This window comes from Zingiber officinale, chromosome 4A (assembly GCF_018446385.1).
Source record: "Zingiber officinale cultivar Zhangliang chromosome 4A, Zo_v1.1, whole genome shotgun sequence".
Lineage (NCBI taxonomy): Eukaryota > Viridiplantae > Streptophyta > Magnoliopsida > Zingiberales > Zingiberaceae > Zingiber > Zingiber officinale.
The window spans coordinates 150,727,815-150,749,287 of record NC_055992.1 but is presented as its reverse complement, the minus strand read 5'-3'; the positions used below and the strand labels follow the sequence as shown (position 1 = coordinate 150,749,287).

General features: G+C 38.8%; 3 protein-coding genes across 4 annotated transcripts; 1 reads left to right on the top strand and 2 right to left on the bottom strand.

Moving 5' to 3' along the window:
* Positions 1 to 8,302: 8,302 nt before the first annotated feature.
* On the bottom strand, positions 8,303 to 12,832 carry LOC121971677 (LRR receptor-like serine/threonine-protein kinase ERL2). 2 transcript variants are annotated; one of them, XM_042523057.1, is made up of 3 exons: positions 9,802 to 12,832; positions 9,072 to 9,511; positions 8,303 to 8,955 (listed from the first exon to the last, which is right to left on the bottom strand). In XM_042523057.1, the coding sequence occupies exon 1, from the start codon at positions 12,635 to 12,637 to the stop codon at positions 11,447 to 11,449; it is 1,191 nt and encodes a 396-aa protein (XP_042378991.1). In that variant the 5' UTR covers positions 12,638 to 12,832; the 3' UTR covers positions 8,303 to 8,955; positions 9,072 to 9,511; positions 9,802 to 11,446. The 2 variants fall into 2 exon arrangements, with proteins under 2 accessions (XP_042378991.1, XP_042378990.1); XM_042523056.1 differs by having other exon boundaries at positions 8,303 to 9,511.
* Positions 9,018 to 10,760, top strand: LOC121971678 (WAT1-related protein At5g07050-like). The gene is made up of 7 exons (XM_042523058.1): positions 9,018 to 9,223; positions 9,292 to 9,354; positions 9,429 to 9,545; positions 9,786 to 10,038; positions 10,107 to 10,265; positions 10,344 to 10,495; positions 10,568 to 10,760. Exons 1-7 carry the CDS (start codon positions 9,018 to 9,020, stop codon positions 10,758 to 10,760), a joined length of 1,143 nt encoding a protein of 380 aa, XP_042378992.1.
* Positions 12,833 to 14,948: 2,116 nt separating the features above from the next.
* LOC121972929 (probable protein phosphatase 2C 35) lies at positions 14,949 to 19,641 on the bottom strand. Its single transcript, XM_042524542.1, has 8 exons — positions 19,637 to 19,641; positions 19,288 to 19,309; positions 18,238 to 19,128; positions 16,120 to 16,251; positions 15,811 to 16,021; positions 15,640 to 15,725; positions 15,467 to 15,530; positions 14,949 to 15,379 (listed from the first exon to the last, which is right to left on the bottom strand). Exons 1-6 carry the CDS (start codon positions 19,639 to 19,641, stop codon positions 15,706 to 15,708), a joined length of 1,281 nt encoding a protein of 426 aa, XP_042380476.1. The 3' UTR covers positions 14,949 to 15,379; positions 15,467 to 15,530; positions 15,640 to 15,705.
* Between the last annotated feature and the right edge of the window lie 1,832 nt (positions 19,642 to 21,473).

Sequence of the window (21,473 nt, the reverse complement as noted above, 5' to 3'; positions counted from 1 at the left end):
TATTATTTTTATAAAACTTAATACTAAGTCTAAATAGAAACCTATATCCACGGTTATGTAATTCCATATATATTTTACTCATATAAATTTTATTCATGATATGTATAATTTATAATATTATAGTTTCTTAATTAGTTTATATGTACTATATATTTTTATACGTTCTATATCTTATATCTTCTTTATTTAATTTTATTTATGCTTTATAATTTATATTATACATTTTATATTATTTATATTTTATTTCTATATTAATTAGATGAATAATCTATAAAAATTTATAGACATATAAATACTAAGTCTTTATATATTTATATCCTATATATATATATATATATATACATACAAAGTTTTATCCCTTTATAAATGCTAAGTCCTATAATTCCTAAATACTAAGTTTTATCAATTTATTATTCACAAATTATAGTTTCTTAATTATTATATACACGTTACATTAAATTTATACTCTATAATTTGTATTATATATATATATATAATATATATAATATTTATATTTCATTTCTAAATTGATTAGATGGATACTTTATACACATAAATTATATAAATACTAAGTCTTTATCTATTTATATTTTTCTATTTTCTTAATATAATTAACTATTCCAAATTTCCTAATTGTAGGCTAATTTAATTAATAATTCTATTTATGTAATAAATTCTTGATTAAATCAAGTGAACAATTACAATTACCCCAATAAATATCTTTAATTAAATAAATTTAAAATCTAATTAAATTGTAATTAATCTAATAAATTCTTTTAATTAAATAAATCCATATTCTAATTAAATTGTAATTTAATCCGATAAATTCCCTCAATTAACTAAGTGGTTTCGAACACTACACAAAAATATAGTTAATTTCAAGCTCTACAACTTTGCTTCAGAGTCTACCAGAGATTAACAAGGTCTAGCCGTGCCAAAATGCACGGTCATGCCTTCCATTCTCGGCCATGTCACACCTTTTGCCTAGACTGCAGACCAAACTTTGAACCACCATAAGAGGCAGGGCTCAATCCAAATATCAGATTATAGATAATTTCAAGGGCTATAATTTTGGTTCAGGGTAAATTATGAGAAAAGTTTAACGGGTGAAAAACTCAGTTTATCAAACCCTTATAATCCTGATTTTCTTGGGCAATTTAGAGGGGGTATAAAAGGATCAAGAACCCCGTTTTTTCACTCATCTTGGGATTGGAGACTTTGTCCCTCTCCTTGGGGAAGGGCTCTCCCCTTAGTGGGAAGCCCTAAAACTCTTCTCCTTCAAGATCTGTCCATCTCCGAAGTAAGGGAGTACTTCTAAGGATGCTACACTTCAAAGATAAGCATATCTTCTCTCTATCTCCATGTATTGAGTTGTAATTTGTTTCTTTCTTCGTCTTCGGATTGTAATATCTTGTAATGAAGTAGATTCTTCAGATCTAGAATGTAGAAAATAGTTATGTTGTGATGTTGATGTATGAACTTGTATTTGAACATTTTCCTATGCAATGATGTGTTTACTACTTGTTCTATGTGTTATGCCTTTTATATGTTTGACGATATATTTGACAAAATGTGTGATGGTATAAACATGTAGATGTGAGAGGTTTATCTCTATGTTAAGGTTGCTACTAGACTGGATAATCGGGGGATCCTTAGTGATAGAGGATACTTATTCAACCGGACATATTATTCCCTTAGTGACAGAGGACATTGATACTTACCCACTTTCTAGAGTCAAAAGATCTTAACATAGGAATTAATTCTTGTTAGGCTATTCTAATTGAAGTGGATACTCCGGTGCTACCGTTATTGAGTTATTGTATAATCTAGGAACGTATGACCGGGGAGTCCTAGTGACAAGGATTTCCTCTTAATCAAACTTCCTAGGTTACCTCTCTACTTAATGGTGTTAGAACTTAGATAGACTCTCCGGTGCAACCTACGCAGGGGTTATGCTAGGCTTTAGTTAAAATCCCTACACAAGTGTAAGGATGGAGTTAGATAGATGAACAATGCATAGGGACATTAAATAGCATCGTAACGAAACCAAAATCGTAGCATCTATCATCCATCCCCTTCTAAGATCATCTCTTATTCCTTCTCTCTCATTCTACTTAATCTTTCTCTCACTCTCTCTTTTCCAACCAACCTTTCATTTATCTAGAGAATTTGTTGAGCGAAGTCAACTAGTGCTTAATCAACAGTCCATGTGGGATCGATATTTTTATTACTGATGACGTAACCATGCATTTACGGTTTCGTAATAAGTTTTTGGTATCATTGTCGGAGACTGCTCGTATTAACATTAGTTGATTAGTATATGAGTTACTCTAGACATTTTTTTTTCTTTTACTTTTGCATTTTCTTTCTTGTTTCATTATGCATTTTCTTTCTTATTTTTTAATTCTGCATTTATTTTTTTTATTCAAAACAAAAATTGGCTGAATGCCTTAATTATTTTAGATCTTCTACATATCCATGTGTTATATCATGATTACTCCCTATATCTTGTGATTTTATTTCTATTATTTCAGGTGAGACAAAAAAAATTCTTTAGCCATGGATAAGTACCTTTCTTGGTAACCTAGAGGCTTAAATGCAAAGTATAATTTTGATGATGAGCAAATATCGAACATCTGCAGTGTATGTAGTAGTTAAGCCCATCCGAGTGTCATATTCCACCTTTTCTAAAATAAAGTTGGCCCTTCCACGAAATTAATTAATGATATCTGCATGATTTATGGTAGCTCATCCCATCCAGCTGCTATATGCCACTTCTTCCAAAACGCTGCTACATTTTTCCTGGAACTTCAGAATCTATTTCAACATGTACATCAAGACATGTGTGATTCAGTTCCTAGTATTTCTAACTATGACTAGGAAAATCATCAAATTCAGAACTTTCAACCCCAGCTAATTTCATAGCAGAGTGAACAATTAATTCCACAGCAGCATATCCCTGACTTACCTCAACACTACAATCAAGATGGGATGGATTATCAGAATTTTGAGTACAATAACATTCAAAGTGTTGAGTAGTATTATCAAGCAAATCAGAGTCCATCAGAATTTCAAGATAATTCACTATTAGATGGGTCACAACAGTTGCAACATCTGAGCTGATAGACTGGGAGAACTCCCAAAACTCAAATATTCCTACTCCCAATCAGATAAAGACCAAAATACAAGAATTAGAAGTGCTCTTGATGCAAGAGAGGATCTTGTTTCTCTGATCCCTATAGCAAGTTGCTGTGTCAAGTCCAAATTTAGAGCCTCAGTTGAAGGTGATTTGGAGGGGATGGAATGTAAAGCTAAAGGCGACTGTGATCATAATTCTATAGCTCTACATGACTCCTCTACTGCTTTGCATAGCGATGATGTATTTAATAATACTCCGAACACTGATAGGACCATTGATGCATCTTCAACCAATCTTGCTATTGTTCTTGCTGCAACTTCTAACAGTACATGCTTGATTGGTGATGGGATTATAGAGAAAGCAGATGTTAATTGATCCGGTGATGATCTAGGAGGGCCCACTACTGAGGAGATTCAACGTTCGGATGGTCGTCAAAGTCCAAAGGTGGTCAGCTAAGAGACTAGCTGAGCCGAAGTCCCCATAGGCCGAGCGGCAGGAGGAGTTTGTGGCAGTGAGGCCGAGCCCACAATTCGATCAGCCTAAAGAGTTCAAGGAAGGTGGGTTGAATCTAAGACGAAAGAGATGCTCGAGCCGATCGAAATAGATATACCCGTAGAAGGCCAAAGAGTTGGCCGGCCGGTAGGATAGACCAAAGGAAGTGTCAACAGATTAGCGGCTGACATTTAAGAAGGGAAATATGTCTTAACATCCTTTTGTGAGTCAATGCCGCCGGCTGACGGCGCGAATGGACAGGAAATCGTACGGAAGAAGATTGCGCCGCCTTGGCAGAAAGGCGTCCGCCCCGTTATGGTAAGGTGTCAGGGATCCTTTCCCGATGTTAGCTATTGAGGAAAACTTAGGAAGTCGTATCCGCCCGGGAAGTGTGTAGTCAACCCGTCGAAGCTCTATATAAGAAGAGGAGTGGCTACCTGCGGAGGTACGCACAGAGACGTCTTTGAGCCCCACCATTCACTTCTTCATTTCCTTCATTTTTCTTCCTGTGGTTGTGTGATTTGATCGTCGAAGGGCCGTCGCCGGGAACCCCCTCCCGCCTTGGCACTAACGACTTGTGATTGCAGGAGCGAGGCATTTCCACCGCACACGGAGATCCACATCAGCGTTATTTCCCGACAGCCGTCCACTCAGCTTCAGGGCAAGATCATTAATATTTGTGTGCAACCCTCCGAATGGGAAGTGGTGGAAAGCGGAAAGCCAGAGACCCCAAGGCTGGACGTTTCCACCTCTGCCTATACTTCACTTTCATCAGAAAAAGGCCTCAACATCAATTGTGCTCATCGTGCTCTTGGCTTAGGTACTTCAAGTGAACCTTCTCCTACCACCAAGAAGCATCTTTAAGGAGAAGAAGAAGGAGAGAGTAATTCCTCAAGATGTGATTCCCACGATAAAAGCTCCCTCCACATTTTGGGCCATTAGTCAGAAAGTCTGGAGGTATCTCACTCCGACAAGATCACGATTTAAGTGAACCAAATAAGAGGGTGAGCTAATGATCTTAAACAAGCACTTCTTGGGGGCAACCTAAGTTTATCTTCCTTGTCTTCATTTATGTTTTTAGTTCTTTCTAGTTTCTTTTCTTTCTTCGTAATAACCCTAATTTCTCTCCTTAATTTTTCTTGTCTATTTCTTTTTGTAGAATTCTAAGTTGTGGAGGAGTGCAAATCACATATAGGGAAATATCTTCAGAACATGAATGTCTTATCACTTGGTAACTTCTCTAACTTCAAAATCTCCTCCATATTATATTTCTAGTTTTCATTGGAACAATGAAAAGTTTAAATTTGAGGGATGTTTGGATTTAGTTTAGTGTTTGTCATATCTCTTAGTTTTTGTACATTTCTTTTTACATAATAAAATTTTTCTAATTGCATTATTCATCATGATTGTTTGTTCCTTAATGCAAAATACTAGTACGTTTGTTCTAGATTTCATGTGGTTTATTAGTTACTTATGATGCTAGTATGTTTAATGATATATATTTTTCTATCTATGATAGCATGAAGTGAGCAACATTTTTACATAAGAGTTTAAGTATTGATATTGTTTTAGGATCTCTATACACTATGTCTAGTTTTCATAGTAGATAACTTTGAAAATAGTCATAATTCATAAAATTAAACTAGTTCTTGTGTTTTTAAGGTGACATCTTAATTACATTTTAATGACTAGATGATCTCGAGTCATGGCAACTCACTTAGAAAAATCAAAATCCCTGCATTTGCATTTATATATTTGCATTTGTGTTAGTGTTACACTTTTAAAGCACCAAAAAAAAAGAAAAAGAAAAATCATATGAATAAGGGATAAAAAACAGTTATCATGAGTGGAAACTAATAATTTACCCCTTTGTGACCGAGTTAGGTTACTGGGGAAATAAATATTATATTTCTCTTGATTCCGAGTAGTCCTTTGAGACCTTGTGTAGTTTTAAAGATATGAACCAAGCATATGATAGATAAGTGTCTCTCGCTAGAAGCATAAGGAACACAATTTTATGAAGACTTGACTAGGCTTAGAGATTGAAATTTGGAAAACTTAGGCCACTATCCCACTAAGCACAGAGGACTACTACTTAGGTCATACTAAGACTATTTTGTATTTTACTCATCAATGAAATCATTTAATAGGGTTAGATGGATTCGCTAGTAATTACGATGCACTATTTAACCACATGAGTTTAGATGCAGTTTTTGCTTGAGGACAAGCAAAGGTTTAAGTCTAGACGTGTGATGTGCGTAGATTATATATTTTTTTATGCATGTTTTGACTCATATCTACTTATATTTCATTAGTATAATCTATGTTTATTACATCCTGTTCGGAGATCTGCTCTTTACATGTTTTGATTGACAAGACACATATTGGAGCGAAAGCACATATTGAAGTAATAAGCGAAGATGTAACAACCTGGTCATGCCAATTGGCACGACCGTGTGCTATCTCCCGAGGTGAATTTGGAGTAGGTTGTGCCTTGAGTAACGGCCGTGCCCCCTTCCAGAGCCACACTATGTTCAGGTCGTGCCTCCCCTTCGGAGCTGAATCAAGATCAAGTCGTGTCCATTGGCATGACCATGCCCATCTTCCAGAGGCTAATCATGTGGTGGCCATGCCAAATGGCACGACAGTGCTTCTTCCGCTGAGCCTAACACACCATGGTCATGCCTCCAGGCACGGCCGTGTGGAGGAGAGCATGAGACCGTGTGTTAAGCTAAAGCAGGGTCGTGTTGTAATTTGGGTAGATTGTAGATGAATTTTGAAATAGCCATAACTTTACGCTCAGTTGGAGTTACGAGTTGTTCCAAGCATCAAAATATAGCTAATTTCAAGCTCTATAACTTTGCTTCAGAGTCCAACAAAGGTTAACAAGGTCTAGCCATGCCAAAATGCATGGTCATACATCCCATTCTCGGTCATGCCACACTCTCCGCCAAGACTGCAAATCAAACTTTGAACTACCATAACTTTCGGCTTGGTTGGAGCCGGGCTCGATCCAAATATCAAATTGTATACTACAACTTTGATTTAGGGTGAATTACGAGAAAACTGGGTTTAATAGGTGAAAAATTCGATTTACCGGACCCCTATAATCATGATTTTCCTCGACAGTTTGGAGGAGGTATAAAAGGGTCAAGAATCCCATTTTTTCACTCATCTTGGGATTGGGGACTTTATCCCTCTTATTGGGGAAGGGTTCTCCCCTTAGAGGGAAGCCCTCAAGCTCTTCTCCTTCAAGATCTATCCATCTCCGGAGCAAGGGAGCGCTTTTAAGGGCGCTACCCTTCAAAGATAACATATCTTTTCTCTATCTCTATGTATTGAGTTGTAGTCTATTTCTTTCTTAGTCTTTGAATTGTAATCCCTTGTAATGCAGTAGATTCTTCATATCTAGGATGTAGAAAGTAGTTGTGTTGTAATGTTGATGTATGAACTTATATTTGGATATTTTCCTATGTAATGATGTGTTTACTACTTGTTTCATGTATTATGCCTTTTATATGTTTGACGATATGTTTGACAAAATGTGTGAATGGTATAAACATGTAGACATGAGAGGTTTGTCTCTATGTTAAGGTTGTTACTAGACTGGATAATCGAGGGATCCTTAGTGGCAGAGGATACTCATTCAACCAGACATTTTATACCCTTATGATAGAGGACATCAATACTTACCTACTTTATAGAGTCAAAAGATCTTAACATAGGGACTAACTTTTGTTATGACATTCTAATTGAAGTGGATACTCCAGTGCTACCGTTAAAAAGTGACTGTGTAATCTAGGAACATATGATCAGGGGTCCTAGTGACAAGGATTCCCTCTTAACCGGACTTCCTAGGTTACCTCTGTATTTAATGGCGTTAGAACTTGGATAGACTCTCCAATATAACCTACGTGGGGATGTGCTAGGCTTTAGTTAGAAGCCCTACATGAGTATAAGCATGGAGTTAAGTAGATGAATAATGCATAGGGACATTAACTAGGATCATAACAAAATCGAAATCCTAGTATCTATCATCCATCCCTTTCTAAGATCATCTCTTATTCCTTCTCTCTCTCCTTCTCCTTAATCTTTCTCTCTCTGTCTTTTTTCCAACCAACCTTTTGTTTGTCTAGGAAATTCGCTGTGTGAAGTCAACTAGTGCTCAATTAACAGTCCCTGTGGGATCGATATTTTTATTATTGACGACGTAGTCGTGCACTTACGGCTTCATAACATTAAGACATGGGATGTTGCTACAAGGTCATGAGATCGAAACTCGGCGCATCCGAGCATGTCTTCCCCTATGCCTTGGCCACCAGCACCAATGGCTAGTAGTCATCCATGATTTACCTCCTCCATATTGAACTAGGAACGAATTAACGGAGCCGAACGAATCACCTTTTTTTTTTGTCATATGATTCATTCATCTAGCAACTCTCTCTCATTATTGATCTTCACGTTATTTACCCAGACCGTACCTATGAACAAAACAAGCATAGAAGTATCTTAGTTTCAATCCTGTTGCTACTAAATTTTTTAAAAAAAGAGAACATTTCGTTCATCAATCCATTGTTTTACTTAACTGCTTTCCACAACGGATGTTACGAATAATCTGCACAAAAACCATTAGGATAATTGAAAATAATGTGAGGTATGTGATGAAAGTCCTTTGCAAGATTGTGTATGTATTTCTATACACACACCTTTGTATAAAAAAATAAATGATCACCTTTTTCATGAATAATATGCATCCCACTCAGACAACACATTGCCACCAATACAACAGAATAGCACATAAAGAACACTTGCCTTCTTGGATGAGCACCAGTCTTTTATTCTAATGCAAAACTTTAGTGAATGTTGCATGAATGACTCATCTTACTGCAACCCAAGAAAACTCAACTCCTTCCACTTGTGCTTCAACCTGTTCTTCTCCAAGACAGGGATCGTTGTTCTTACTGGATAGGAATTTGGATATCTTAAGATTCTATGGAATCTGCCTCTGTGTATCCATTTTGTATTTCATGTACAAACACTTGTTCTTTATATTGTGTGTATCCTTTATCTATGCTTCACTCGAAGTTTTGTCCCTCCACAAGTAACCTGTGTAGTGTTGATAAGCAGGAAGCATGGATCAGCAAGTGCAAGAAAGCACACCCAAAATGCTTCATTGTATGGGTGCATCATCAATCGTGCACCACTCGAGTGCTGAGCTAGTGCATCAGTGACACATCCCAAATTCCTGTCACTACCAAGTTAATGGGCTCCATGGAGACTTCCAGCCGATCTCATACCAAGCTACTGGATCGCAAACTCATTCTCTGTCGATAAATACCCATTGTCTTTGATTATGAAGTTGTTCCACAACAGTCAAGTTTCCGAAATGAAGAATAACCAAGGAAGATGGAGCAGGTACTTTGTGACTTGCAAGCCTTACCTTGCAATGATCTCGCTCCAATTTGGCTATGCAGGCATGAACATCCTCACCAAATTCTCCCTCAACCATGGCATGAGCCACTATGTCCTGGTGGTCTATCGACACGCCTTTGCCACTCTCTCCATTGCCCCGTTCGCCCTCATTCTTGAGAGGTAGATTGATCCAGCATACGTTTTTAGTTCAAATCTCATAAAATGCTAAAGGCATTTTTAACGAATAGGAATTCACGTCCGAGGATGACATGGCCAATCTTTATGCAAATATTTGCGCTTGGACTGCTCGGGTCAGTACTTGCACCAACATAATGTTCAGCATCTAATGAATAAGTAGTAATAGTTTCATGTGTAAAATTTGAAGGCCGGTCATCGACCAGAACTTCTACTATGCTGGCTTGAAGTTCACCTCACCAACCTTCTCTTGCGCAATGAGCAACATGTTACCTGCCATGACATTTGTGTTGGCCATCATATTCAGGTAATTAAGTAGAGAATTAAAAGCTTCTTTTCAAGTGGGACATGAACTACTAAAGGATCTATATTCTATTGAAGCAAATTTAAAACTGTACTATATGAACTATAGTGCAAGATATGATGATATGTTATGCAGTCATCTACCGCTGTTTCATATGCTCATGTACTATATTTTTTTAGTTATAGAAACCATATAAAACTTATAGAACTCAAAATTGCAATATATAAATAAACTAAATGACAGGATGGAGAGGCTTGACCTGAAACAAGTGAGGAGCCAAGCCAAGTTGATTGGAACTCTGGTGACAGTAGCTGGAGCCATGCTGATGACCCTCTACAAAGGACCTATCATGCACATGGTCTGGACCAAGTACGTGCCCATTCATCCCAGCGAATCTGACTCAGCCACCGATGATTCGTCTGGCAAGAACTGGTTCATGGGCTGCATCTTCCTCATCATTGCAACTCTTGCGTGGGCATCTTTCTTTGTCCTTCAGGTGATGTATATCAAAACTTTGTGTTCTGTGTCATAGCCAACTGAATTGGACTTGTTATGCTTCAACAGACTGCAGCATTGGAGAGATACAGAGCCCACTTCTCGCTCACCACATTGATATGCCTTATTGGCACTCTCCAAGCCATTGTTGTCACCTTTGTTATGGAGCACAAGTTTTCTGTGTGGAGCATCGGGTTCGACATGAACCTCCTTGCTGCTGCCTATGCTGTTAGTCTCTTTTCTTCTCCTCCTTAACTTTGTGTGCGCAATCTAGGACTCAGAATTAAGGACACTTTTGGTGTGTAGGGTATAGTGACATCCGGTATTGCCTACCATGTACAAGGTTTGGTGATTCAAGACAAAGGACCAGTCTTCGCATCTGCCTTCAGCCCTTTGATGATGATTATAGTGGCCATAATGGGCTCTTTCATTCTTGCAGAGAAAATATATTTGGGAGGGTGAGACACTAACAGTCAAACCATTCATATAACCTTGCTGAATAACCAAAATTTCCACTATTTCTCTTGTAGTGTGATTGGTGCAGTCCTTATTGTTGCTGGCCTGTACTCGGTTCTCTGGGGAAAGCACAAGGAAGACAAGGAGAAGAAGCAGATGGAGGCCATGGAAATCCCAATGGCCATGAAGGAAGCTCAAGGAGTCCTGGAACCAGATGATGTAGTGGAGAAGGCCACAGCAAAAGAAGAACATGACATGATCTGCTGAGGATGAGGCTGCTGTAGAAGTTAGTGTTCAGATCATAGTAAATCAGTGAAGGTGAGAAAGGGATTTCGAGTATCTCATTGTCGAATATATCGATACAAGGTGTGTGGAATCAAGGGCTAAAGCCACTTTCCATCTTTCTGCTCTTTTTAGCTTCATCTAGTTCTTGTTTTCAGCTCTTCATGTAATAGCAAGTTGCAGGAAAAATGGCAATCAAGACCTTTTTTTACTGTCAACATGTATGATTTTCCAGTTTGTGCCAGTCAATACTCAGGAGTCAGCACCCAGACTGTTTTTTAAAGCATTTAATGGTGGCAAGCATCTGATGGAATAAACTGAGCAAAACTTGGGCTGACCTTGCACTCTTTCAAGATGCACTCTTGCAGGTGTTTCACTATACACGACAATATTAATATCTCTTTGCCCAACATTACTTTTCCCTTCTATATAACAATTTATTAATCTCATATATTGTGAAATATATACATGAAAAAACAATAGAATTATGCGAACACTTGGGAAAAAAAAAACTATAACTTTACCAATGAATGAAAACTTAATTTAGAAGGAGAACTCACCAGAAAATTGCTATTTTGTTTGGTTCACATGCATCAGCAGTCTTCATTTTCCCACGGACAATAACCAATCAAAGAATCTTGTTTAGTCCGTTACTTTTGATTTCGATGGAATTAGGCACGCCACTCGGGGCATTGGTCGAGGGGGCGCATCCTCTGCGAGCCGGCCTTGAGCGGGCATGGCGTGTCGAAGGGCGGCACCATACAGTTGTACTGCAGGCAGAGAGACGCACCGGCGGGGAGGGCGACGGCTGCCGGACCGATCTTGATCCCAGTCAAGAAGTTGTGCTGCAGGTAGAGCAACTGCATGCCGTTGCTGAGCCCCTGTACCAAGCGGGGGGGCACCTCCCCGGTGAACCGGTTGTTGTTGAGGTAGAGGCGGCCCACCGCGGCCAGCTGCGGTGGCACGGCCCCCCACAGGCGATTGTAGCTCAGGTCTACCACCGGGATGACAACGTCCTCTTGCGGGGGCGCCAACGGCCCGGAGAAGGCGTTGCGCTGCAGCCGGAGCGCGGCGAGCTGGAACGCGAACACGGCCTCCGGGATCGGGCCCTCGAGCACATTCGAGCTGAGGTCGAGGAAATTGAGCCGCGTGAGGGGCGGGAGCACTGAGTCGATGCGGCCGGCGAGGGCATTGGAGCAGAGGGCGAGGTACTGTAGCGAGGTCGGCAACGGCGGGAGGGGGCCGGAGAGCTGGTTGTGCTTGAGATCGAGTCGGAGGAGCGAGGAGGAGGCTGGGAAGGGCGGGAGGAAACCGGAGAGCTGATTGTGGCAGAGAATGAGGTTGGAGAGCACTGGCGCGGAAGCGAGTGACTCGGGGACTGGACCAGAGAGTAGGTTATAGCTGAGATCGAGGGTGCGAAGGCGGGGAAGGCCGCCGAGACCTGCAGGGACGGCGCCGGAAAGCAGATTCTTACTGAGAGCGACGAAACGGAGGTCAAAGCAATCAGCGAGAGCATCAGGAATGGGACCAGAGACGCGGCCCGGGAGGAGGGAGAGCTCGGCAAGCGCGTTAAGTAGACCGATCGCGGGGTCGAGTCGGCCCAGCAGTCCCGGAGCCCCCGCGCGTGGATCACCGAGTGCTAGCGTCACGACGCGATCCCTGGCGCAGAACACGCCGGTGAAGGCGCAGGGGTCGGCAGTGAAGTCCCAGGACGAGAAGAAATCCGATCCAGGCATGTCCTCGAGGCCCTTGCGGATGGACTGCAACGCCAAGAAGTCCACAGGGTCCAGAACCGCCGCCGCAGCCCTGAAACTCACCACCATCACCGCCACCGTCACAAAGCGCCGCCACCCCATCTGCATCACCTCCTGGTCCAGTTCCAATGGAAGTGTGGATGTGCGTGAAAGGCGGAGGTGCAGAAGACAGCCTTGCTCGGGTGCTTTCTCGTGGAGGATGGCGTGAGCGCTTTAATGGTGGAACCGGAGAGAGAGGGAGAGAGAGAGAAGCGAGAAGAGGAAGAAGAAGCTCAACTCGTGGCTTTCTTTTCATCCGCTTGAAGAAGGCGGCGACAATAGACACGACAAAAGACACGATGCCTCAATCCTCCCCCTTCACGGTTCCATTTTGCTGGCCCCCGAAACTAAATGGGCCCAGAAAAAGGAGGTACAAGGAGAAGGGTAACCAAGTGGGCTATCCGAATGGGAGGCGGATAAGAATTCGTTTTTTCCTCAACAAAGTAGCAGTCGCATAATTAGTAGTATAGGGCAGGATGGCAACGGTCGAATTTTTCACGCGCCCTGTGGCCGGTTAAGCGTTATTGCCTTATTGGCACTGTTACATGCCTTTGCAGCCTCACGTCACGTGAGTGCCACGTGAAATTGGGTGAATTAGAGGGATAAGTATTACTGGCCCTTTAATTGTGTTTAATTATGAGCGTAATTATCATAGGATCAGGATAATCTTATACTTTCCATGTGTAAATAAATCTCATGAGTAAAATAAATAGATTAATGTTTTTCAATAGAAAAGGAATTAAAAAAACATATTAAAAATAGATTTGAATTTGAAGCAACACAAAGTAAAATTCTGTTTTTCAATTAAAAAAAAAAACTAAAGTTGGCTTCTATAACAAACCATGTCACTAGTCGTATAGTTAGTATTTTCGATTGAGTGATTTTTAAAAATTCTAAATATTAGTGTTTTTATCATCCAAAAATTTAAATTTAAAATAAAAAAAGTTGAAAATAAATTTAGATTTAAAAATTTTAATCTTAGCATGTGGTTCTAGTTGAAACAATAATTTATCAATCTTCAAAGTTTATCTATGATTCAAAATAGAAAAATCATTTGTAATTTTGCTTCCTCATAATATTTTGTATTCATGAATATGAGATTTTTATTACGATTTAAATAATCATCTTAACTAACAATCTAATAAAATAAAATTAATGCTGTACAAATATCCTTTAATTAATGAAACAAATATCCTTCAATTAACAAAACATGGAAAAAAAGTAGAATAAGTTACTCCTTTAGGAAGACTATTGCTTTTGAGAAAAATAGAGAAGAGAAGATGTAAAAGAGAAAAGTTTTATCTTCTTAATTAGCAATATCAATTAGTTTCGATGAGCTCGACAACAACACAAAGAAGGTAAGGCAAGGGAAAACATCACTATTCTTGCGGTACCAATAAAATTCTTAAAAACATAAAAAAGATATAATGCCAATAAAATCCTTAAAAACACAAAAAAAAAAAAAATACGAGGGTTGAGGGTTCTCTTATTGTTGAAAGAGAACATGCTACATTTCTTGCTTGTTGAAGAAGAGAAAGGAGAAAAAAAAAATAGAGCTCTTGTATTTGAGAAGAGGAGAGGGAAAAATTATAGGTTTACGACCCGTGGAGAAGAGAAGGAGAAGGAGAAGAAGGAAATGGGGAAGAAGAGAAAGAAAAATTAAAGAAAAAGATGAGCGAAGGAGTGACATACATAGCAGGACTATAGCATGAGAGAGAAAAAATAAAAAAGAAAGTTTCATACAAATATTCTAATTCACTTTAAATTGATCAAATCCGATTAAATTTTAAACTTAGTTCAGTCATAACTTAATCAAATCAACTCTTAATCAATCCCGATTTGAATCAACACAATCCTTATCCCAGCACCTACCTGTTAAATTTAACTTGAATTTGATTGAATTTAAATTTAGCACCGTAACTTCGTGTTCTACGATTTAATACATCTATTTATTATTATATATTTTATTTTTAAAATTTAATATATTCCAAGTCGTGAAGGTCATGAGTTTTTCAAATATGATCAATTTCAATTTTCGATAACAAACCATGATGAATCAACCAATCAAGTGACAGTGAGGACTTTCAAATATATAATATTTTTTTTAACAAAATGTTTAAGGAGACGTTCGCACCCTACATCATTACAAGTAGCCAACTTGTAAAGATAAAGTTGAGAATCATGTTTATTTAGATATTCTACATGAATGATATCTTCTATATATAAAGAGATTTATCAAAAAGATAGATATAATTGATTGGTAAATCTAAAAGAAGATTAAAACAACATAATGATTGCTATGAACAATAAAATTATCGTACTAAAATATATTTTAAAAATAGAAATACCATTAGGGAGGTCAATTTTATATGGAACAAAATTTAGCAGGTACTTATGAAGATTAAAAGCATCATTACACATTAATAATGATATTCCAACAACTGTATAATGTACATTACACATTAAATTTTAATTTTATAGAACTTATCATTTCACGCAGAATTCATGAACAAAGACCACGTTAATATGAAAAGAAAAGAAAAAAAAAACTTCTTCAGCAATTGGTCCACTCGGGCTACTACAATTCTTATACGACAACCAGCTTAAATTCTGAGTTGCACCAAGCTTCAAGAGTCGTCACTTGAACAGTTGTAAGCATTCTTCTCGCGGATCCTAAATGCAACAGAATTAGTCGGTCATCAAGGATGCCAATCTTGAAGAGGTCTGGGAGTGTTTTATTGCTTGAAGTGTCGCTGCCACCTTCGCTTGTGTGGTATGGAAGACATCACAAAGTTCCATGTACAAAATGGTCTACAATGACAACATGTGCCAAGATGAAGATGCAAAGTACTTTAATCTGGATTATGTGAAATGAAATCATAGGATCTTTTCTAGTACTTTTGCTGACCAGTATAGCGGCTTAGAGGAGCTAAACATAGAGAAATTTCTTCACAACAATGGTCTGTATGCGTCATAAAGAGTGAAACATGAATCATTTGAACTACTAACGAAGAGAAAGTATGATGCATTGGCAAATCATATCAACACTTTTACGATCATCGTTAACTTACAGTGCTTCCAAATAATACCAGCAATGTAGAGGTCAGATGAATTAAATGTGTATCGTGTAGCTTCAGTCAATCTGGATTAATAATCACTGCGATAGCAGAAAAAATGATCAACCAGAAACTTTAGGAAAGGAAAAGAAACGATGGGGCATCGTTGAAGGAATAGAAGCATACCATTTAAATGGACAGAGTGAGTGGGTGAAGTTACAAAATGTGCATGGCATGGATTTACTGTCGATCCAAGAGGGTGCGACTTCAAGTCTGAGCTGCCTTTTTCTATATTGTTACTGGGCGAAGAAATTGTGTGCCTATCAACATTCACTACCTCTGAACTTACAGCATTGCTACTGGTTTGAATGGTTTTCAGGGTTGCTAGGGAGTCCGACTGATATGCATTTTTGTGGAAGGTTGAATTAAAAAAAAATTATCATAGGAATTAAAGTTTAAATCCAACAAACATCAGGCGAAACAAAGTCAACTTACATCTTCCATATCTTTGATATGCACAATAATAACTGTTATATCATCTGTACGGTTTTCATGCTCTAACCAAAGTTTGTAAGATTCAGCAGTAATTGCTGAAAAGGCAACCTGAGGATCAGGAAATCTAGACACCTGAAGGAAAATATGACTCTAAGATGGATGAACTGGAACTATAAATAGTAATTAACTGAAATTTTTCAATACACAAGTTGTAGCAAATATCTATAGGCAATAGTATTAGATTCATATTCTGACATGTGGAAAAGAAAAATTGTTCAGTTCTCCAAATACTGGAGGGAATATAATACACATCTTAATAGTCTAAGAGAGATATACGAATTTGTTGAAGCCAGTCACCAAATAGTTGGACCACATGGCCTTATGTAGTAACTGAGTACATATCCAAGTTCTGTTGAAGAGAGATTTACATGGGCACATATACTTGCACGGTCGTTTTTACTATAAGTTCAACTTCTTCCATAACATAAAAAAGTCTTGAGATTGACGATTCAAGGCCAGTGATCTCTTTGATGTTACGAAATCATGATATAGAAAACAAAACCTAATTGGGCGCTTTATGATTTTGAGATGAATGACAAATCAACTACCAAATTCACTATTTTTAGGATTGTGTCAAGGACAACATTTGAATTTTTCATCTAGAACTATAAATTGTTTATGATGGCAATCTAAGAAAAATTGCACAGAGCACAAATAAGAGTTCCTTCTGAACCTATATCAAAACGTAATAGCAATTGCTTGTCATCTAAGATATATTTGCATTGGAAATGGAAGCCTGAAGTTTGGTTTTTTTCCCCAATGAACATTAACCAAAGTGCATGTGATATGAGGTAAAAATGTAGCCTACTGATCTCGGAATCATTAAGTTCATTATTATGGAAGTTGAACTAAATGTAGCTTATAAGGCCAAGCCTCCATATTGGATAAGCTGATACAAAATTGAAATGAGAAGAAGAGAGAAGAAGAAAATGAATGAATGACAATAAGACCCTTAGGATATCCTTATATTTGCTCAAGCAATAGGAGATTTTCTATGTTCTCTGTGTAAAAAGAGGGTGATAGCTAAAAGATATGGGATGTTAATTAAAGAATTAGTCAATGATGTTTTAGCATGTACAATTTCAAGTGTCAATTTTATTTTCTATTGTCTATATGGATTAATCACATGTTGAAATTTAGGCAGAGCACTTATGCCTTGAGCTTATAAAATCATATATTATGCACACTGCATCAAAAATGAAGTCATCATAATTACCACAAGCAAACATATCAATGATGACAGAGACATTTTAGTATGCTACTAAAATTTACAATTTCTGCTATTTTACCCATTTTAGTCAAACTCATGATAAACTTTCTATTGGTATTTCTTATATTCAACACATGTACCTTGAGGTGGAAAAGTAACATATTCTATACATGACATCAAATTCAAATAAAAAAAGGCAGTCCGGTGTACAAATCTCCCGCCGATGCGAGGATGTTTTCGTGACTTGAACCCGTGACCTTAAGGCCACATGGCAACAACTTTACCATTGCACTCCCCATCATCAAATTCAAATAACATAAACATTAAAAATAGTCTTGTTGGCTAGTAGCCAGAATTAGTTACCATTGCTATTCTATAATTGTGGAAAATTCTAAAATAGAAGGAAGCCAAACAACTTTTGCAAGGTACAAATGCTCATGACATGCCCAAACATCACTCCTTTAATACCCCAAAATGGAGTAACATATTTCTTTTAGGAAGTCCTTCACTTTTCCATTTTTAAATGAGTTACTCAGAGCAATTTAATGTAAAACATAATTCAGAAACAATAGAAGAGTCAGTGATTTATCGAACTGGATAAATTGACAAATGTGGTGAGGAATAGTAATGAAGGACCAATGTCAAGTTCAAGACTAGTATCATAGTATCAAAATGAGGGTTTATTAGTCCTTACATTCAGACCTTCACCTGATAAGCTAGCTCTCCATTTGAGTAGGGGAATGGAACTTGCATAGTAGTTTGTCAATTGATATATAGTAGTGAAGAGATCGTAATAGCGAATGACAATGAGACCATGAAGCAAATAAGAATTAAGCAAAGAGTATTACCATATCGACCACCACTTGACTCGATAGGAACTCAAAAATGCCATCACTTGCCACAACAAAGAAGAGATGGTTTGGTGTAATCTTCACAATCTTCACCTCTGGAATGGCAATCACCCCGATGCTCTCAGCCGTTAGGTCTCCAATGCTTCTAGTGAATGCTGTGCCCGGATACATGCCGTTCTGCACCCACAGCCTTGGTGGATCCCCATTCCCGTCCTCCTCATCGCCCCAGCTCTGGATGTCAGGATCCATCATCCCCTCCACTTGATCAACACACAACACTCTTGCACCGCACCCCTTCACCCTCTGATACTCATCCTTCCGGTATGGCGTCTGGTCACAGGACAACTCCTCGGCCACCTCGCAACCCCCACTCCAAACTCCGGCCACCGCCCTCGAATCCCCTACATTTGCAACATAGAGAGTATCACCGCTGACGAGGACTGCGATCGCAGTTGTGCCGCTCATCGAATTGTCGATCTCGCTATCGTGGAGCGCGGAATTGGTGGCGACGAAAGCAGAATGGAAGGCTTTCACGGGGTCATCGTGCAGACGAGCATCGCCGGCCAATAATTCCGTGAGCTTGTCGCGGACGAACTCGGCGCACTGACCACCGAACTGGCCGTGGCCGTCAAAGACGCCGAAGAAGTGGAGGTCGGGGTTGGCCTGGAAGTTGGTCCGGACGCAGAAGCTGTCCTGCTTCGCGCGGTCTAGGGAGTCCGGGTATTGTCCTCGCTGGGTGAGGGAGGCGAAACGGAGGCAGACGCCGGCGGAGGGGACGGTCACGGTGCCGGCCGGGCCAGCCCGATTCGAGAATGTACGGAGGAGGCCCTGCGGCAAGCCGGCCTCATGGACCCCGAAGGGGTAAGCGCCTTCGCCGGCGCCGTCGGTCTGCTAGCTACTAGATCGTACACGATGAAAGAGAAGGGGGGAGAATGCGATGGTTCTGGTATTCCCAACAGTCCATGTGGGGCGGAAGGAGTGCAAATCCTCGTCCGTAATTCCTGAGTTTTTTTCGTCGGTCCCGTGTCAAAATTGGCTATGACTAACCTTCCTATCTAAGTCGTCCCATCTAAAATCATAACCTAAGCAACATGAATTAAGAAAAATTATAATTAATTTTAGTCGGATTTTAATAATAATTCGATATGTAAATTACGAAAGAGAGACTAAAAATTACGGACCAGTATCTGGATTTGTACGGAAGGGACGAGCCTTCCGTTGTGTTTTAGAACTCGAAGACTTGTTTGTTCGTTTTTACCCTTTTTTTTTTTTTTTTTTTTTTGGTAATTTTTTACGATAATTTCTCAAAGACGCATCTAAAGTTATCGACTTTCCAAAGAAAAAAAAACGTATCTAGATTTCGTCTTTCTCAAAACTGACCTAATTCTTATTTTACCTCATGCTAGCATTTACTTTTCCTTTCTTCTCTTTATTCTATTCTCTTACACGTAAATATTTTATTCGTACAGTCAATACTAATAATTAAATTTTAATTTTAATACATGACAAATGGTTAAAGTTGTTGGGTTTTTCGGGCGGCGAAAATTACTTTTTCGCGTCGCGGAAACCCCGAATCACCCATGCCACTGGATCTCGTGCGAAGAAAAAAATATTTCAAAACAAAATTACAAGTACGAGTTTCTACTTAGATCTACTTTTAGATCTACATGAAAAGAGTTATACCTTTGAAGCGAAGCCCTTCGCGTTCCCACTCGTCCAAACGGTGCCGGATCTCAAGAGTATCAAGATAGATACTTCTCTAGAAGTATCCACACGAACAACTTAGGTGGAGATGACCAAAATAAAGGTGTGCTAGCACCTTGTCTTGTTCGGCCAAGAGAGGAGGAAGGGAAGAAGAGAAAGCTCCAAGAGGAAGAAGAAGGAATAATGCACTTGAATGAGGAAAATCAATTCCATTCCCATTCAAAAGTGGCCGGCCAATTCAAAGTGTAACTCCCAAAAAATTGCATTAAGTGCAATTAATGTGAAGCTATTAAAGAAAATGACTTTGTAACTTTTATGAGGTGGCACCCATGATGATGTGGAGTAACATCATTGGTCCACATCAATGCCAACTCACCAATGAGGTGGCATAAAGTCAAGTCAAACTTGACTTTTAATCTTCCTCTCAAGTCAAGTCAAACTTGGCCAAATCTCTTCCATGGTTAATCTAATCTAACCATTTGATTCAAGCCAACTTAATATAATAAATCTAATTCATTAAATTAAGTTGATTTAACGAGTCATAATCTAAATTAGACTCATTGAATACATGAATCCACTTGAGTCCAACTCAAGTTAGCCCAATTAGGATTACTCTTAATCCAATTTGATTCATCAAATGAAACTAATCCTCTTGGTTCATCATATAAACCTAATCTCCATCTAATTGTCCTTAGTGTGTGACCCTATAGGTTCTTGTAACATTGGCAATGCCCTAAACCCATTTAGGAGCATAAGTAATGAGCGGAATCTAGCAACACATCATTACTACCCAAGTTACAAGAATGTTGAGATCCAACATCACCTTGTGACTACTAATTGTGACTCCTCACAATATATGACAAGTGTCCTTCTATCCTAGACATCTAGATTGATCAATGTGAGGCATAGACCGTGGCATCCTCTGATCAATCTAAATCTTGAACTCCAAGTAGACTCACTAAATCAAATGAGCTCAATATCTTATATTGACTCATTTGGGCATGGTCATGCACTTCGTGGTCTCACTCTATCAAGAATACCGATGTCTCTCCCGTCATATAGGAGGGATAGATCTCATCTACATCACTCACATCCCTCCGCATAATTTGTTACATACCCAGTAATCGACTTTATAGTCCACCCAGTTACGTGTGACGTTTGACGAAACCAAAGTACATAACTCCTTATGTAGGAAACCATGGTGACTTCAGGTCTAAGGACTAGTAGTCATACTAATAGCCACATGAGAAAGTATATGACACTCATATAACGATCTATGATACTTTCTCATGGTGGGTCATTCAGTATACATTCTCTAATGTATACCCATGTGTCAACTTGATATCTCTATATCCATGACTTGTGAGATCAAGTCATCGAGTTGACCTACATTCTAGTCTTATTGCATTAACATTGTCCCTGGATGTTAATACTCGACTAGGAATGATTTAGAGTAGTGTTCCCTATATCATCTCACTATCGATTCAACCAATCGATTGATATAGGTAAGAACCTTCTACTCAAGGACG